Genomic DNA, 19,178 nt, shown 5'->3' on the forward strand with positions numbered 1-19,178 from the left:
CATCAGCCCAGCTCTATTGTCTGGGGAATGTAAGGTTAAAGTCACAGGAAACAGCTGGATGGTAGGTCTCAGAAAGCAGTTTCCAAGCCTTTAACAGAGGAACTTAACAAGCAGTTCCTCACGTGCTAGACATCACCTGAATTCCAAAGTAAGTGTTAGAGAAGCTAGGTTCCTACTGAATGTTTGAAAGCAACTAAAAGTCTCATTTTAAGATCTTCAGAAACAATCCTCCACTTGAGAAATGGTTCTATGAGCAGAGTTTTATGTACTTAAGACTCCTAAACTGTCTGGAAGTCTTTCTTGTTTTGCCTTAGGCACCAAGGATTTAGTAGGCAAGGCTTTTATGTCACCAAGCTAGCTCCCCTAAATTAACCAGATGAAATGCAGTCTGTGGTAAACAATAGCCTGCCCAGCTGAGAAGAGTTGGGGAAATCTGTGTACAAATGAGAACATCAGCACATTTTTATTGTTAATATCAAATCTGAAGGACTGGGGAACTTCACAAACGGGTTGCAAATGAAAACCGTGTTTAGAAAAGTACTGTGTTGTGTTGTGATTACAGATATTCAAAGCCCCATGATGGCCTGCACATAACATCATTTGTATTTTAATACCTGTATGTCTCTATATTCCACAAAAAAAGAGAACGATTGAATTTTACATGTAGAAATTCTCAAACTGATTTCAAATAACTTAGATTGCATCTTATTTCCTGTATGAACTTATTTATATGTATACACTATACAGTTAAGTTCTTGATCTGTGTAGATAAGAACAAAATTCAAATATTCCACTTTCAATTTCTATGGAACAGGTATTTGTTAAAGACTCTTATAACTAAGGGATTACCATCAAGACTTTAACATATAGGTTAGTGGAACAATCTATACTCTACCCCCTCCCCCACATCAGCATTCCCAGTGTCCATCTGTTCATACAGGTTCTTAGAATGTATCTGAAAATGAGGAATCTTAAAAGTCAGCATTTCAACTTTTGAGAATAAAAGTTTATAAACATACCTGTTGTTGAATTCCAGTTTAGTGAATTTTATTGCAAATCTTGCAGCTGATGAAAAGCAAAAAGCAACCAACTTTCTGTAGTGATTAACCTGTTCTTTGAGACTATGGGTCATATGCCCCAGGATTTTCTAATTGAACAAGGAATCCATCAGGGCCAAATAATTGCTTTTCAAAGGTGGGCCAGAATGGAATAGACATTTATATCTTCACTTCAAGAGAGAAGCAATGGGATGTAATCCTCTGAGTATCTTTTGGTAGATGTTACCTTTGTCTCTTATCCTCATTTCATGAGATCAGCCTGTGAATTTGTGTCCATGCTTTGACTTCATAATTAAAAATAAAAAAAATGTTACCCTGTGTTTCTTCTAACACCTAAATATGTATACATAAACCATCTTCATTCCTTATCAAGTGTTTTCAGCATGACCAGTGTGTAACTGACATTCACATAGCTTAGAGAATTTAAGTCTTCTCAGAAAAAATACTTGTAGCTGAACCCCTATAATCATGACAAGAGATTGATTAAAATGCCAAGATAAGAAACAATTTATTATAGAGAGAAGAAAAATTTCTCGTCCAAAATATAGAAATCTGTACAACTTTGCCACAATCAATATACATGAACTGCACAAATTTACACCAGTTCATAATTTACCAAATAAAAGATGACTAACAAAGTTCACAAAATAGATGGTGGTTTGTGGAAAAGACTTTTACCCAATTAAGTACAAGGAAAGTTACAAACCAGACCTCCACTTTCTAAAAATAAGAAGTTTACTCAGTCTTAGAAAACTACAAGCTAACAAATGTACAAGAGAGCTGGCTGGTGCTAACACCACAGTTGAGACAGTGTCTTTGTAAGGGTCTTTTTAAAAAGCCTGTTGCCATGGCAGATTGTGGTCACTTGTTATTTTCAAGGCCAAAAACACAATACAAGGTCTGACCATTTCCCCAGGTCATGCTTACTAATTTGTCTTATGTACATTTATACATATTTAAGTGCTAGGTAAAAGTCTTGTCATAAAATTTCCAGTACTACCATGTTTATAACATTGAGCTTTCCTACTGAGCTGCCAAAAAGATTTAACAGTTTTCAAGTGTAATAGTGCAAATTTCCTCTGCAAGATCTACTGCAGAGAAAGGTTCTTTGAAATACAGATTTTGTGTTAAAGGGACTGTTGGAAAAATTAGGTATAACATCTGGGAGAAACTGAAACCACCCCCGGACTTCACTCCCTAGCAAATAAAGTGATCATTTAACTTGGCCTCACAGGCTATGAAGTCATTGAAAGGTACTGTCCAAACTATGGCACTGTCACTTAAAAAAATTTTTTTTTTTTTTTTAACCACTCTATCTTGTGCCAGATCTTCACAGCTGTGACATGGTTTAAATTCCATAATCCATCCCCAAGAGGAGCCCACCCAAAGCAAAAATCAAATTTATCCATCCATTATAAGATGATCCATCCACAGACTATATCTTAACCTGATACAGTCATCATATTGTAGTTTTTGGAAGGGCTTGTTCTACCCAAGAGAAGTTCCTCCTTACAGCTGATTCTGCTGTCTACCATTTGCATGTTGCTGCTATTTTGTGTGCTACCTCCTGCTGGTGAGGCTTCATACAGCACACAGATGGAGCCATCCTCTCCGATTCTGTAGGACACTTCGTAGGGGTCAACCCAGAGTGTGAGTTCGCTGGGGAGAAGCCTGAACAGCTCCTGACTGCTCAGTCCAATCCGTTGTGCTGCCTGTCCAATCAGAGGATCCATTTTATGGTTGATGCGGATACAACGGTAACCTGATCCTTTGCACGGCTTCTCTGGAAACCAGTGATGTTTATAATGTTCTAAAAAAAAAAAAAAAAAAAGGCAGAACAAAAACAATGCTTAGATCTTTACTGTCAGCTCCGGCGGTAATTTCCTTCTGCTGGCTCACTTCAGGGGTAAAAATGAAATCTTATCAACTTTTTGAAATGTCCAGGACTGCATTCGCAGCTGGGCGTGTGCGGGGATGGGGAAGGAGAGGCCAAGGTTTGAGAAATGGCACAAAAACAACCTCCAGGAACCACCAACCGGCTGAGCCAACAGAACAGTCATCGCGCGCGCAGCCTCAGCCAGCCGGATGGCATCGACGGCCAGGCGGGAACCTGTTTACTTTCTCCACCCCACCCCAGGCCAACACAATGGAGTTTATGGCTTCGGAGAAGGGACACACCACCGGGACTGTTAACCCCGAAGGGAAGAAAAACAAGCCAACCTCAACCACGCTCTGGGCAGAGCTGTAATTGTACCGGTGACAAATCCGATGATTAATGGGCAGGGATGGGAGGTGCGGGAAGACGGGCACGTCTGTCCCATGCTGGCTCCGGGCAGCGGCGCGGCTGCCACCCGGGACCGACCGCCGACGACCCGCAACGGTTGCAGGCAGCTGGGGGAGGGGACTTCGAGCCAACCCCAGACCCGCAGCCCCTTTGTCCCCAAATCAGCGGACGGCTCTTGGACCGCACCGCAGCTCACGCCGTGGTAGCTTTTAGTTTCTTTGTTGTGTTTCCTTCTCGTCCCCCTCCCTCCATGTTTTCTAGGCGGCGGGGTGGGAGCGCCCTCGGCCCAACCCCCAAACACTGGCCGGCACCCGCCGTTAGTGTCCCACGGCGGGACTCGAGCGTGGCCGGCCCGGGGCGCTGCCGGGGTACGGGGCCCGCTGCCCCCAACTGCCCGCGGCCCGCTCACCTGCCATTAGCTCTTGCAAGCTCTGGCTGAAGGTCTGCAGCTGTCGCTCGCTCGTGAGCCCCTTGGTACGGAGGAACTTGGAGATGAAAGACACGGCGGCGGCGATCTCGCCTATCATGGTGGCGGCCCGAGTGTAGAAGGGATGCATGGGGGCGGCGGAGGGGGTGGCCCGGGGCGGCCGGGGCTCGGCGGCGCGGCCCCGACGGCGGAGCGGCCACCCCGGGCTCTCTCACGGGGCAGAGGACTGAGAGGAAAAGAGAGTGTGAGGGGCGGACGGCTACTTTTTTTCTTTCTTTTTAGTAAAAAAGTTATTTTCAAGACGGGAGGCGGCAGGAGAGACGAGTGACGGCGGCCTGGTCACATCGCTCGGACCCCCCAAGCCGCCTCCGCCTCCAGCTCCGCAGCCTCCGATACTTCCAAGAGTTGCATTTCCAGCTTCGAGGGGCGAAGAGATGAAGCTGCCGTGCAGCACTTTTTATAGTGCCTCGGAAAGGAAGTGGCGTACCTGGAGCGTGACAGCAGTCTCCATCCAATCCGGAGATCGCACCATTGTGACGTAAACAGATTCGGAGCTGGAGGGGGCGGGAAAAAGCGGACTGGGGGGCGGGTCCAGAGACCAAGAAGAGAGGGAGGAGCTGACGTAATCCGCTTGTAAACAAATAAACCCCGAGTGGCTGCCGGAGACCAAGATGCTGGCGGGGCGGCGAGGAAACAGAAGGTACGCGTGTGAAAGTTCCGCCTCCTGCGCTAGCTCCTCCTTCAAGTTTTAGCAACGCCAGGCCCTAAGCCAGGACGGTTTCTCGCAGGAGCGCGCTGTTGGCCCTCAGATATGAGGGCTGTTGCTGTGCAGACTAGAGCCAGGGCTGCTCGGATCGTGCTGCACGTACACGGCGCCGGCCCCCGCGCGTACTCTGTGTTTACATTCCCGTCCCGGCTCTGGGACTCCGCCAGCGAGAGGAGCGTGCGGCGCGGTGTGGATGCCAGGATTGTGGGTGCCTGCAAGCGCGCTGCGGAGGGAATGCGTCCTCGCTGTGCGTTCTGCCCCAGGGACAGGCTGCGGCCGCGGAGTCCTTTCTGCTCAACCCCGGGGATGGCGAGTGTAAGAGGGTGTGCGTGTGTACAAGTTTCCTTGCAAAGTGAATGGATAAAAGGTTTTTATGCTTTTCTGTTTCAACGTTACGAGAGTCACGAGAGAAAAAAGTGAGAACGTGACCTGAATTCAGCTTAATGCAGATGGGAAAAACAGTTATGTGGGTCCTGTAAAGCTTACCCTGTGTTGGGGGGGGGCGGAGGGGAAGTGAAACGCATTTTTAAACGTGTAGACACAAGACCAAGGATTGTTTTCTTTTATTCTAGTACAAATAAATGCTATCCGAGACACCGAATTGTCTTGTTCCTTTTTACAAAAATAAATAAATGTGAACTTTTTGAAAGTATTCATAGACATTAAAATTTATTTGCAACCCTACTTGGAGAATTTTGGAGAAGAGAAAAACTCAAAACAATGCGAGATGTAACTGCTAAAACGATTAGGCCTAAGACAGCGTTAGACTAAACTCCATTAAGGAGAAGGAAGGAAAAGAAAAAGGTGGTGAGGCTAGCAGATGGAGAAAGCAAACAAGAGGCAGAACTCTACCAGATGGAAATAAATATCCTGAGTTTAGTTGGTCATCAATATTGCAAAACACCACTTTGAGTTTTGTTTTTTTGTTGTTGTTTTTTAATACTTAGAGGAAGGATGGAAGGATTGTTGTTTAAATGCCGTTAAGTCGGTTACGAAAAAAACATGATAGTATAAAGCAGAAGAAAAAGTTTAATTATTTAAATGAGATGTGTAAAATAAAACTGGGCTAAACTTTTAGGTTATTTTTTCATTAAGAAACAATGAAATAACATTAATATTTAAAAATAGTATTGATAAAAAAATTGACTTTTGTGAACTTTCTGTCGATGTTGTTGTTGTTCTGTGCCTTGGAGTCGTTTCCGACTCATAGCGACCCTGTACATAGAAGCATCAACAATCATGGTAAATCATATCCTTTTTTTTTTTTCCATCTAGGACTTTTCAGATAGAATCTTGCTTAAAATAAAGATCATGATAAATTCCTTTACTGGGTGGGGCAGTGGGCTATGAAACCTTTTACTACTCTAAGAAGAGACAAACACAAGAAGTGAATCCATAAAATCACCTTAACCCAAAACAAGTTCTTCTGGTATCCTCTTGCCTCACCCACTCTTTATCATCTATTCTGTTCATTTCCCCAACATTATCAGTTATTTAAGCATTAGATTAGAAAGCAGGTGATAGTTCTTTCTCTTTCAAGTCTGACTTGTTCCCCCAATAATTCTGAGCTTGAGCTGACTCATCTACAAAACAGAAATATTGAAGTGCATAAAATGTTGAGATTTGAACTCAGGGTTGTATAAGCCCTTGTTTTCCCCAGTACAATTTACCTGCCTTCTTAAGTATCAGCTGACTTCTGACAACTTTATGAAATCAGTTGAATAGGGTGAGGAAAAGTTTGGAGTTCTGGTGTGGCGCTGTAGGTTAAGTAGTGTGCCACACAGCTGCCTCTCAGAAATCCTATACAGAGTTGCCATGAATCAGAACAGACTCTACAGCAGTTAACAATAACAATAAGGAAAACTTTAATGTATTGGTAGAGGTTTTTGTTTTTCTAAAAGGAGCACTTAGCATCTAACTGAAAATTTGGAGGTTCAAACACATCAACCATCCTGGAAAAAAGACATGGCACTAGGCTTCCATAAGATGGACAGCTTTGGGAACATTATGGAGCAGTTCTGCTTTGTCCTATAAGGTCTCTGTGAGCTGAAATCAAATGGATGATAATGGAGTTTAGACACCTCCCTCCATACAAATGAGCTCTTGTTTGTGTATTTCCCACCTTAAAGAGCAAGTTTTAGTGTCTCTTGACATCCAATTTGATCTTTTCTCTTTCCTGCCTTTTTAATCAGCTTTTGTTTTCTTCTTGTATGATGTTCTTGATGTCATCCACAACTCTTCTGGTCTTCAGTCATTGGTGTCTAATGCATCAAATGTTTTCTTGAGATAATCTCTAAATTCAGGTGAGATATTCTCAAGATCGTATCTTGACTCTCGTGGACTTGTTTTAATTTTCTTCAGCTTTAGTCTGAACTTGCATATGAGCAAATTGATGGTCTCTTTCACAGTCTGCCCTGGCCTTGTTTTGGCTGTTGATGTGGAGCTTTTCCACTGTCTGGTCCCACAGATGTAATCAGTTTCATTCCTGTGTATTCACTATGGTGGAGTTCATGTGTATTGTTGTTGTTAGGTGTCATCGAGTTGCTACCAACTCATAGCACCCCTATGCACAATACAAAGAAACTGCCTGGTCCTGGGCCAACCTCACCATTGTTGCCATCCTTGAGCCCATTGATGCATGTATATAGTCGCCATTTTTGTTGTTGATGATCATAATTTGCAGTTTATGATCTCCAGCATCATTTCTATCACCGATACCATACTGATCCTTCCTCTTTGTTTCCAGTCTTCACATTCTAGTCACCAGTAATTATCCATATATCTTGATTGCATGTTTGACCAGTTTCAGACTGAAGAAGTTGGTAAAATTCTTCAGTTTCATAATTGACTTTAGTGGTGGCTGTGTAGATATGAACATTCGTGGAATCATAGACAAGCTAAAGCAACTCAAATAAAGGGGGAAGTAAAACAGCTGAACAGAAAATTCCAAAGGGCAACAGGAGAAGAACAAGTATTATAATGAAACATGCAAAGACTCTGGAGTTAGAAAACCAACAGGGAAGAACACACAGTATTTCTCAGGTTGAAAAAACGAAAATATCTCAAGCCTGCAGTTTCAATATTGAAGGATTATATGGGCAAAATATTTAATGATGCAGGAGCATCAAAAGAAGATGGAAGGAATATATAGAGATGCTGTACCAAACATGATTGATTGATGCCCAATTATTTCAATAGGTTCAATAACTGGTGATATCGAAGGAAGAAAAAGTCTATCCTGCACTGAAAATATTTATGAAAAATAAGACTTCAGGAATTGATGGAATACAAACTGAAATATGTCTACGAACTAATGCAACACTGGAAACTCTCACTGATCTATGCCAAGAAAAATGGAAGACAGTTAGCTCTACCTGGCCAAATGATTGGAAGAGATTCATATTGGCACTCATTGCAAAGAAATGTAACCCAACAGGATGTGAAAATCATTTAATTTTTTACTTGTATGTAATATTAATGATAGATCATCTAATCATCTGTCATTAATAGCACATGCAAGTAAAATTTGCTTAAGAGAATTCCAAAATGATTGAAGTAGTACATCAACAGGGAGCTGCCAGAAATTCAAGCCAGATTCATAAGAGACTTGGAATGAGGAGATCTTGCTGACATCAAATGGATTTTAGCTAAAAGCAGAAACTATGAGAAAGATATTGCTTCTGTTTAACTATGCAGAAGAATTGGTGTAGATTGTAACAAAATGGATAACACTGCAAAAAATGGATTTCTCTTAATTAGTCATGAGGAACCTGTACCTAGACCAAGAGGCAGTCATTCAAACGGAACAAAGGGCATACTGAATGGTTTAAAATTAGGAGAGGTGTACACAACGATTGTATCCTTCACCATATTTATTCAATCTATATGCTGTACAGATAATCTGAGGTGGATTATTTGAAGAACATGATGTCCTGATTGGAGGAAGATTTACTAACAATCTGCAATGCACATGACACAACCTGGCTTGCTGGAAGTGAAGAAGATGTGAGCCTTATGGTATGGTTTGGACCTCAGTGTACCACACTAGTAGTCCATCAGTAACTCTGTTGTTCTGTTGTTATTAAGTGCTTTCAAGTTGGTTCCAACACATAGACACCTGATTAGGGTTTCTGAGGAGCAGCTGGTGAGTATGACCCACTGACTTTGCAGTTCAAACCGACCTTGCAGTCCAGGACATTAACCCACAGCACTGCACCAGAACTTCTTCAATAACTTTAGGGTCATTGTTATTATATGCCTTCCAGTCAATGATGATTGTGATTCAAACAAACCAAAAAACTAAACTCTGTGCTCTCCAGTAGATTGCAACTAATAATGACAGTAAAGAAGAAGTAGAACTACCCCGTAGGGTTCCCAAGGCTTTCGGTTAGCAGCGAAGTGCTTAACCACTGAGCCAACAGGCAGGCCTACTAATTCTGACCTCCTTCATAAGGTTTGTGTGAGTACTCTTCGTGTAGCTCTGTAGGATCAGCACTGGCCTGCTAACGACAGGGGCAACACTTCAAACTCACCAGCTGCTCCTTAGAAAGTCTATACAGGGTCACTATGTGTCTGAACTGGATGGGAGGAAACTTAACAAAAACAATGATTGGGATCATTCACAGTGACTGTTTAGCACTATGTATAGCCCTAAGTAAACCTCATGAGTATATGTTAGCATGTTAGTATCATCAGATTGCTTGGTAATACTGTATTCTATTTGATGGTGGTGGTTGTTGTTGTTAGGTACCATCGAGTCGGTACCGACCCAAAGCGACCTTATGCACAGCAGAACGAAACACTGCCTGATCCTTGGCCAACCTCACTATTGTTGCCACACTTGAGTCCATCGATGCTGCCACTTGGCCAATCCATCTTGTTGGGGGTCTTCCTCTTTTTCTCTGACCCTCCACCTTACCAAACATATCCTTCTCCAGTGACTGCTCACTCCTGATAATATGTCCAAAGTATGAGAAACAAGTTTGGCCATCTTGGCCTCCAAAGAGCACTCTAACTGCATTTCTTCCAAAGCAGATCTGTTGGTTCTTTTGGCAGCCCATGGCACTAACAATATTCTCCTCCAACACCATAACTCAGAAGCAGCCTTTCTACTATGGTCTTCCTTATTCACTGTCCAACTTTCGCATGCATACGAGGTTTGTGAAAATGCTGTGGCTTGGGTCAGACGCACCTTAGTCCTCAAGTGGACATCTTTGCTCTTCAAAACTTTAAAAAGGTGTTGTGCAGCACATTTGCCCAAGGCAATATGTCCTTTGATTTCTTGACTGCTGCTTCCTTGAGTGTTGATAGTTGACAACTTCAAGCTTTTCTCCATTGATAAGAATGTTGTTTATTGGTCCAGTGGTGAGGCTTTTTATTTTCTTTGCATTGATATGTAATCCATACTGAAGGCTGTGCTATTTGATCTTCATCAGTTAACGTTTTAAGTCCTCTTCACTTTCAGCAAGCAAGGTTGTATCATCTGCATTATTGCAGGTTGTTAATGAGTCTTCCTCTAATCCTGATACCACATTTTTCTTCATACAACCCAGCTTCTCGGATTATTTGCTCAGCATACAGGTTGAATAAGTATGGTGAAATAATACAACCTTGTTGCACTCCTTCCTTAATTTTAAACCAGTGGTGGTGATATGCCATGGAATTAGTTTTGACTCATAGTGACCCTGCATAGGGTTTCCGAGGCTGTAAACCTTTACAGGAGCAGTAAGCCTCATCTTTCTCCCGTGGAACAGCTGGTAGTTTCAAACTGCTGACCTTGAGGTTAGCACTCTGACTGGTAACCACTGTGCTACCAGAGCACCTGTTTTATGGTAATCTTTTCAAGTTAATTCCTAAAAACCTAGAAAATTTCCTCTCACATAAAAAAATCTTAGGAATTCTGTCAAAACAAATCCAGAGGGGGGTGAAAAAACACCTGTATTTCAAAAAAAGTTTGGAAATGTCAGGCTTCTGGGACCAGTTCAGAAAGTGCTTTCTGTAAAGGTAACTGTTGGATAGCTGACTAGAAGACGGAAAGACTGGAAGTTATGGGCTTATCCCTCTGCTCAAATGTTACTGGAACACTTTACTCTGGACTGAAAAACAAATCAGAGCAATAGACTTTCTCAACATCCTGTTCTTCAACCAGAAAGAGAGAAACACTTTTATATATAAAGACTTATGTATTTTATAGATTAGTAAAATTTAGGCATCAACACAGGGCTGAAAACCTTTTTATTTCACCAAACATTATTTTTTAATCACATTGCCATCTATTCTGGGATAAAGATGACATTTTAATACCCCTCCAAATAGGAAAGACATCAATATTAGAAACAATCATAGTCTTGTTAGTATAATACATTTAAATGCAGTAAATGTCCCTTTTTGTATTTCACCATGACCCTGCATTTGGGGACTCATCTGAATTATTAATCTATGCACATGATAGCACTAAATTCAGCTGTTGATTTTATATTCCCACTGGGATGTCTGTTCTTTTACTCCTTTCCTTGGCTAAATTTCTGTTCATCCTTTCTGAGTAAACGTTTCTTCCTGTAAGACATTCTGATCCTCTGTTGTTGTTGTTGTTGTCAAGTGCTGGTGAGTTGGTTCTGACTCATAGTGACCCTGTGTAGGGTTTCCAGGGAGCAGCTGGTGGGTTTGAACTGCCGACCTTGTGGTTTGCAGTGCAGTGCAGATCCTAGAGGAGTCACCCTAATCCTCTAGATGTGAATAAACATGTATAATTTGCTTTCCCATGCTATAGCGCTTGTACTTACTAACTAGTATTACAGTCACTAAGGTCCTCTTCATTTCGTGTCTGGAAGCTCATTGAGGGCAGGCCATATCTTATGTCATTAACTATTATATCCTGAGTGCTGAACAAAGAGCCTGGCACACAGTAAAATCAATAAATATTTTTGAACAACATTTAATTAAGAGCTTAAATAAAATCCTCTACTTACAATTTGCCAAGTGAAAAGTAATATAGAATTATTTACTCCTGAAAATCGGCAATCAATATTTGAAAGGAGAAGATAAGTATTCATCTGTAAGTTACATTTCTCCTGGCACCATAATTATTAGATTATTGCATAAAGTATCTCTTCAGATAGGCATTATTTTCAGGTTAATGGCATTTCCAAAGCAAAAGAAAAGGAAACAAAAGTGAATTAGATGTATTCCCCTCCATGCTCTCATTGAAGTTTTATGTTTTGCGTACCCTTATGGTATACAGACACATTTTAATGTTTTTATATCAAATTACCCATGGCTATCATTTGTTTGGGGGCTACTCTCTCATATTGTCATTCTATCCTGAAGTTGCTCACAAGGAGCCCTTCCAATGCACCAAGTCTATTATTTCATTCTCATGATCCTGAGTTACTGTTGAGAAACTCCCAGGATTTTTAAAATACCTGTCTTCCAGTTCATAGGTCTGTCCCAGAAGGCCTACCCCACCTCCTTGTATGAGACCACTAAGCAGTAATATTGTTCTCCATCTGGACCCTCCCTTCTAGTGAACATATATTCATGCCTGGGAACCATCAAGATTGAATGGGATGCAACCTCTTGATGTAAATTGACTAGCTGCATTCACTGAAATTATGTTTACTGTGAAATTACATCCAGATTCAATGCTAGCTGATACTTCCTCTAACTCACAGCTTAATGAAGCAAAGTGAAAAGGCCAACTGGCAAAGCTCTTTAGATAACATGAAATGGTAAACAGAGACAAAGTGAGGTAGAGTCAACTATTTAATGTCTCTTCTAGCCATCGTCTTTATAAACTCTCATAAAACTACTTTTTCCTGACGGATCAGGTAATGAAAGGTAGGGGGGAAATGCTGGTGATTATATGATTCAGTCATGAGTGATTGTTAACTAGGCCAATTTTGGTTGGTCAATTTAGCCATCCTTTTGATTATATATAAAAAAATATTCCCCTCTACTTCTGAGCCACCTCAGAGGTGGTGGTGGTGTTTATGTGCCGTGGAGTCAGTTCCAACTCATAACGACCCTGCACAGGGTTTCCAAGGCTGTAACTCTTTACGGGAGCAGAAAGCCTCTGCTTTCTCCTATGGAACAGCTGGTAGTTTCGAACTGTTGACCTTATGGTCGCAGCCCGATTTGTAACCACTACGCTACCAGAGCTCCTTTAGAGAGGAGTATTTTAATACTACTGAGAAGAAAGAACTAGGAGTAGAGTATGTCCTTTGGACCCTGAAATCCCTGTGCATTGAACATCCTTGACTCAGGGACAGAAAACTGACCTTGGAGGAGTAGCAGAGGCCCATACTCAGCAGAGGGTAAAGGCTTAGGGCAGGAGGCTCACTTGTGGAGTGGGGTGCCTCAAGGCAGTTAATTGCAATTTGGTGATCCAAGGACCTAGAGCTGAACACCTTCAGGCTGAGACTTTAGCAGAGAGGAGGGCCCTTTTGTCATTTATTAGCAATCCTAAAAGAGCTTTGTAACATTACCAGAGCAGGGCAGAGGTGAGGTCAAGGGGCTGAGCATCGGAGAGACCTACCTGTGGGGACATCTGAGAAGAGGCTGTCCTGAATGGAAGAACTGTGTTCTGAACATTGCTGACCATGAGTTGTAACCTGTTAACCTCCTTAAGAAACCCCTTAACGGTGAGTATGGTATCTGAATCCTATTGTGTGGCCCTTGCAATGAATTATCAAAACTAGAGTGCTTTGGGAGGGATGATTAGTGCCCATTCTAGCAAAAGGCAATGATTTTTTTTTGTATGTGTCTGCGGGTTATTGGGAAGTGCCCAATGTGAAATTTCTCTGCTCAACCAGTGATGTAGCTGGAAGGAAGGAAAGAAGGGTTCAAGTCCTGGTGTGGCACTGTGGGATAATGCACTGGACTGCAAGGCCAGTTTGCACTGTAAGGTCGGCGCTTCTTGGAAACAGTGTACAGGGTCACTATGAGTTGGAACCTACTCTAAGGCACTTAAACCCCAATTTTGAAGTGGAGCTTGTGGATGGCATGCACATTTAAAGAAGTAAGCTACAACAGAAAGTTTGAAGATGTCTCAGAAGAAGAGCCTGGTGAGCTACTTCTGCAAGATGACAGCCATTGAGAATGCTGGGAAGCACAGTTTACTCTGAAATGCATGGGGTCAACATGAGTCAGTGTTCACTCAAAGACAACTGGGTAGTATTGGAGCACCTTACAAAGGTTAAACCAAGGAAGATACATTTTGTTGGGGGAAAAAACAAGTAAACTGGTGAGTTCAAGGGTATGGGATGCTTTGGGATATTTTTGGCAGAGAAGTGATGTCAGATTTATATTTTGGAAAGATTACTCTGGCTGTCCTGAGGATGAGGGATTGGAAGGGTAATGTTGAAGTGACTTCTACTTTTTACTCCACCCTTATTTAAATCTTTAAACAATTTCACTTTTCTGTGGGCTTCTCTTGTTCAGAAAACACAAAATAATATAAATCAGAGGGTGACATGTACAGATTTGGGACAAAATTTACTGCTGTTTTTTCTTGTTAAAGCAGCAACTCAGATTGTTTGGAGAGAGTGAGGGGAAAAAAAACTAAAGCAAAGAGGCCTAACTTCTACTTTCAAAAAAATTTTGGCACATAACAACAACAACATGGAGCCCTGATGTGCTGTAGGATAAGCACTGGACCATAAGGTCAGTTTGAACAGCAAGCCAGCTGTTCAAAACCACCAGTCACTCCTCAGAAACCCTGGGTTTAGACAGGGTTGCTATGAATCAGAACCAATTCATCGGCACTTAACAACAACAAATGAAGCACAGTTCTACTGATATACATAGGGTTACCATGAGTCTTAATCAACTCATGGCAATTGGTACTGGTTACAATAAGAATAATACTAGGTAACCTCATTAACAGTACATCAAAAACAAAACAACCTATTGTCATTTTGTTGATCCCGACTCAGAGCAGCACCACCTAAGAGTTTCCAAGACTATGTCTTTGCGGTAGCAGATAGCCTCATCTTCCTCCCTCAGAGCCACTGCTGGATGTGAATAGTCAACCTTGTGGTTAGCAGTCCAATGTCTAACCCACAGTGCCACTGTCTGGATGTATTCTCATTTAATTCTAAAAACAAAGACAAAACAAAATAACGTTCAGATAAGTATAGTCAGAAATGGGCTTACAGAAGATAAATAATGTACTTATCATTTTACAACCAGACTTGAACTCTTAAGTCATGAACTCCAGACTTGAGTTCTGACCATCTGACAGGGGTTGCAAGTGTGTTCCTGATATTACCTTTCCCAAAAGGGGCAGTGAGAAATAAAACCACATGAAGTTGGTTTAATGGTGAGATGGTTTGATGATCAGTAGATACAGCAGAGCTCTGGTAGCGTAGTGGTTACGAATCGGGCTGCGAACCTTAAGGTCAGCGGTTCGAAACTACCAGCCGCTCCGCGGGAAAAAGATGAGGCTTTCTACTCCCGTAAGGATTTACACCCTCGGAAACCCTGTACAGGGTCACTATGGGTCGGAACCGACTCGACGGCACTTAACAACAACAACAAGATACAGCAGAAGAGGAAACAACAGCAACAAAAATCAAGACAAAATGTGAGGCAGCTGAAAAGACACCTCATGGCTGACATACTCTGGAATATGAACTCATTTTACTCTAAGACTTCCTGAAAAATAAATTAGAGGACATATTAAAACAGTAATCTGCCAAATAAAATCATTTCACTGGAATGGAAATATATCCCTAGGGATAGATAAAAGAAGGTAACAAACAAACAACAACAAAAAAGCCTCCATATAAGACTAAGCATTTCACTTCTCCTTTGGCCTAAATTGGTGAGAGGAGACTTTGAACTGGTCAAAGGAGACTTTGTTGCTGGTCATCTGACTCTTCCCCAGCCCCAGAGAGGAAGGAGCCCTGTGACAACTGAGGAGCCAGGGCCTGTAAGGGGGGTTGGTTTTTTATCTTTCCCAACGTGGTTCTGTTGAACCCGATTCCATAGTCTCTAGAAATCCTCACTGACCTTTCTATTGTTAAACCCGGGGCTACTTCTTAAAGCCAGAGCGCCTATCAAGTCTTTCTTTCCTTTTAGTAGAATCCTGCGGGTCTGCCTTATTTACTTATTCCTACAATTGGAATCCAAGCTGTTTGAAATGCAAGGTCAGCAGTTCAAGCTTACCAGCTGCTCCCTGGAAACCCTATACAGGGTCATTATGGGTCATAATTGAATGGAAGGCACTTAACAACAACAGTTGGGATCCTGCTGTGGTGGTGTAGGATAAGAACTGAACCACAAGGCCAGTTTGAATGCAAGGCTAATGGTTCAAATTCACCAGCATGCCCTTTGTTGTTGTTGTTAAGTGCCGTCGCGTTGGTTCCGACCCATAGCAACCTTGTACAGGGTTTCCAAGGCTGCAAATCATTACGGGAGCAGAACGTCTCAACTTTCTCCCACGGAGCAGCTGGTAGTTTCGAACTGCTGGCCTTAAGGTTTGCAGCCCGATTCTTAACCACTACGCTACCAGAACTCCTTGGAAACCTTACATAGGGTCACCATGAGTCGGAACTGATTTGTTGGCACTTAACAACAACAACAGTTGGAATCTGAAGTCCTGGTGTGGCATTGTTGGATAAGCACTGGACTGTTAACCACAGGTTGGTGCTTCATATCCACCAGTCACTTCTTAGAAACCCTATATAGGGTCACTATGAATCAGAACTGACTCAACAGCATCCAACAACAATACAGTTGGAATCTACCACAGCATCTTATTTGTTTAAACACCATCCACACAGGGGATCCTGGTGGCACAAAAGGTTAAAGTCCTAGGTGACTCACATGAAGGTTCAAGTCCATCCAGAGGTGCTTCAAAAGAAATGGTGACCCAGGCCTAATCCAAAAGAAAAGTTATTAAAAACCCTATGGAGCACAGTTCTACTCTGACATACTTGGGGTTGCCAGGAGTCAGCACTCAAAGGACAATCCATTCGGTGATATGTCCCTCTTCTGTCCTTCGCAACCCCAGTGACTTTCTGGACACAGACAGTGTTGTATTTTGATACATTTGTTTTGATGATGAATGCAATGCCATTCCTTTTCAGTTTGTTATTCCTGGCACAGTAAACCATGTGATTGTCAGATTCAAAAGGACTGATACCAATCTGGACATCTTCCTCACCACTCATGACCAGAAGGGTCACCCATGGTGGACAGCTTTTAAGTGGAAATGTCAGATTAAGAAAGACTAGAACGAAGGAGAGACAGACTATTTCTGAATGTTTAACCACCAAAAATCTTATGAATAGCAGCATGACATTGTGAGCCTTTATGCTAGTAGATGAAAACATTATAAATAGCACCAGAGTATTGTCAGATACACTACCAAAAGATGAGCCCCTCAGCTGAAAAGCACTCAAAATACAACTGGGGAAGAGCTGCCACCTCAAAGTAGAGTTGACCTTGATGATGCAAATGGAGTAAAGCTTTCAGGACCTTTATATACTAAGAAAGCACACTCAAAATGAGAATTAGCTGTAACATCCATTAATAATCAGAACATGGAGTGTACCAAGTAGGACTATGAGAAAATTGGAAATTGTCTGTCTTAGCCTGGAAATTTTGCTTAAACCTGTCCACTATGAGTGACTCTGGTGATATTTAAAATACAGGTGGCATAGCTTCAGCATCACAACAAACTGACAGAGAAGTGGTGGAGCTTTGCTTGACTGTCCAATATGTTGGAAGGAAGCCACACCCTTGAGGAAACTTCCTTTCAATTGACTGGCTGCTCCTAGCAGATCTCATCATAGAGTTGATTACGTTATATTAGAACTCATCATGAGGGAAACTATATCTCAACTGCCAAGCCACCGACAATCCTGGCCCAGTCAATTTGACACAAAACCACAATGATCACAAAAATTAATATCTAATCTCACTCCAGGTCCAGCAAATCGATGATCTACTTCTGATTTCTCAAGATTCACATCTGGACATTTCCTTTTAAAGAAGTTACATAATACATGCTAACTTATGTCTGGCTTGTTTTACTGGTGTTTTTGTAGTTAAGTGCCGTCAAGTCGACTCCAACCCATAGGGACCCTGTATAGTGTTTTCAAGGAGCATCTGGTGAGCTTGAACCACCGACCTTGCAGTTCAAGCGAGTTTGCAGTATGTCACCCACAGCACCACACCATTGGTTCCAACTCGTAGTGACCCTGTATAGGGTTTCCAGGGCTTTTAAAAATCTTTGCAAAAACAGAAAGCTACATCTTTCTCCTGCAGAGTGGTTAGTGGGCTCAAACAGCTGACCTTGTGGTTCACAGACCAGTGTTTATCCTATAGAGCCACCATGTGCCCCTTCTTTCACTAAGCATAATGTTTTTGAGGTTCATTCATGTTTAGCATGCATCAGTAATTCTTTTATTTTTTAAATTTTATTTTTCTTGGTGTTTCCTCTTGAGGTAAACTCCCCATTAGGAAAATTTATAGTTGCATGCCAGATTGATGGGAACCAACTTTGGGGGGATACTCTACTTCTCTTTTCCACATCCATTTCAGACATTTTTCTACCATCCCTAAAACCTTCAGGTGTCATTGCACCATTGCTCGACCTAGACACTCCTCTCCTATCTGTTTACCTGCTGCAGAATGAATCATGGGCTCACCTTTGAGGCTTTTGCATATTCCACATCCCCACACCTGGACTTCAGACTGTAAAGGTAATTAAACCAACAGATAGAGAAAAACAAACTCCTTCCTCAAGCTAGTCACTTCAGAGTTGTCCTCAAGAGAGGAACACATTTTAAGTTGTAAAGAGGGTACTAAAAACACTAGTTGCATAGTCTAACTAAAGACAAAAATCTGTCACATAATGTAGTCAAAAGATTTAAACTAAACAGTTAAACTCTTAACAGATGCTTTATTTAAGCTTATTCTAGCAAGTATGAGCAGCAGACAATTTCTTTTTAAAGAAAGTTCTCTTTCATCTGCCTCAAAAGAAGCAACACATTTAAACTAAAACAGGAACTACTCTGGTAATATGTGTGTATAAAAATAAGCACCCTTTGGGGGTCTTTTTAAATTAGCCAGCGTACACAGAGAAGTCTTTGAAAAGAAAACTCTAAGGGAAAAAAAATATTTTTCTTGGTTTCATAAACACACATTGTTTAATCATCTGAAGAAAGTGCAAACTTATAATTAAGTCTCTCCACCTCCTAAACTGATGAACTCTTTCAACCCCCTTGTATATATAATTTTAGAGGCAGAAGTAACTTGAAAACAGAGAAGCAAGAAGTAACCTAGGATGTTCTAGATCTCAAACCCAATACACATATGCAAAGCTGTGTCCCTTCAATTCTGGCCTTACCAAAGAAAGGGGAGAAAAAACACAATCAAAAAGGGGGGTAAAAAATACAATCAAACCCATTGCCACTGAGTTGATTCGTATTCAAAAAGATCCCATGTGTTGCAGTAGAACTGCTTCCTAGGGTTTTCCTGGGTGATGAAAATGGTTAAGAACTAGACTATAGCAGCTTTAAAGTTGGTGGTTCTAGCCCACCCACAGGACCCCTGGACGACATGCCTTCCAATCTGCTTCCAAAAGGTCACAGTCTAGAAAGCCCTGTGGAGCAGCCATGAACTGGAATCTACTCA

At 41.8% G+C, this 19,178-nt stretch overlaps 1 protein-coding gene across 1 annotated transcript; it reads right to left on the bottom strand.

Annotated features, from left to right (window-relative positions):
* Positions 1 to 2,364: 2,364 nt before the first annotated feature.
* Positions 2,365 to 4,200, bottom strand: BTG1 (B-cell translocation gene 1, anti-proliferative). Its single transcript, XM_006870725.1, has 2 exons — positions 3,752 to 4,200; positions 2,365 to 2,868 (listed from the first exon to the last, which is right to left on the bottom strand). The coding sequence occupies exons 1-2, from the start codon at positions 3,897 to 3,899 to the stop codon at positions 2,501 to 2,503; spliced, it is 516 nt and encodes a 171-aa protein (XP_006870787.1). The 5' UTR covers positions 3,900 to 4,200; the 3' UTR covers positions 2,365 to 2,500.
* Between the last annotated feature and the right edge of the window lie 14,978 nt (positions 4,201 to 19,178).

The sequence above is a fragment of the Chrysochloris asiatica genome, unplaced genomic scaffold, assembly GCF_000296735.1.
Source record: "Chrysochloris asiatica unplaced genomic scaffold, ChrAsi1.0 scaffold00149, whole genome shotgun sequence".
NCBI lineage: Eukaryota > Metazoa > Chordata > Mammalia > Afrosoricida > Chrysochloridae > Chrysochloris > Chrysochloris asiatica.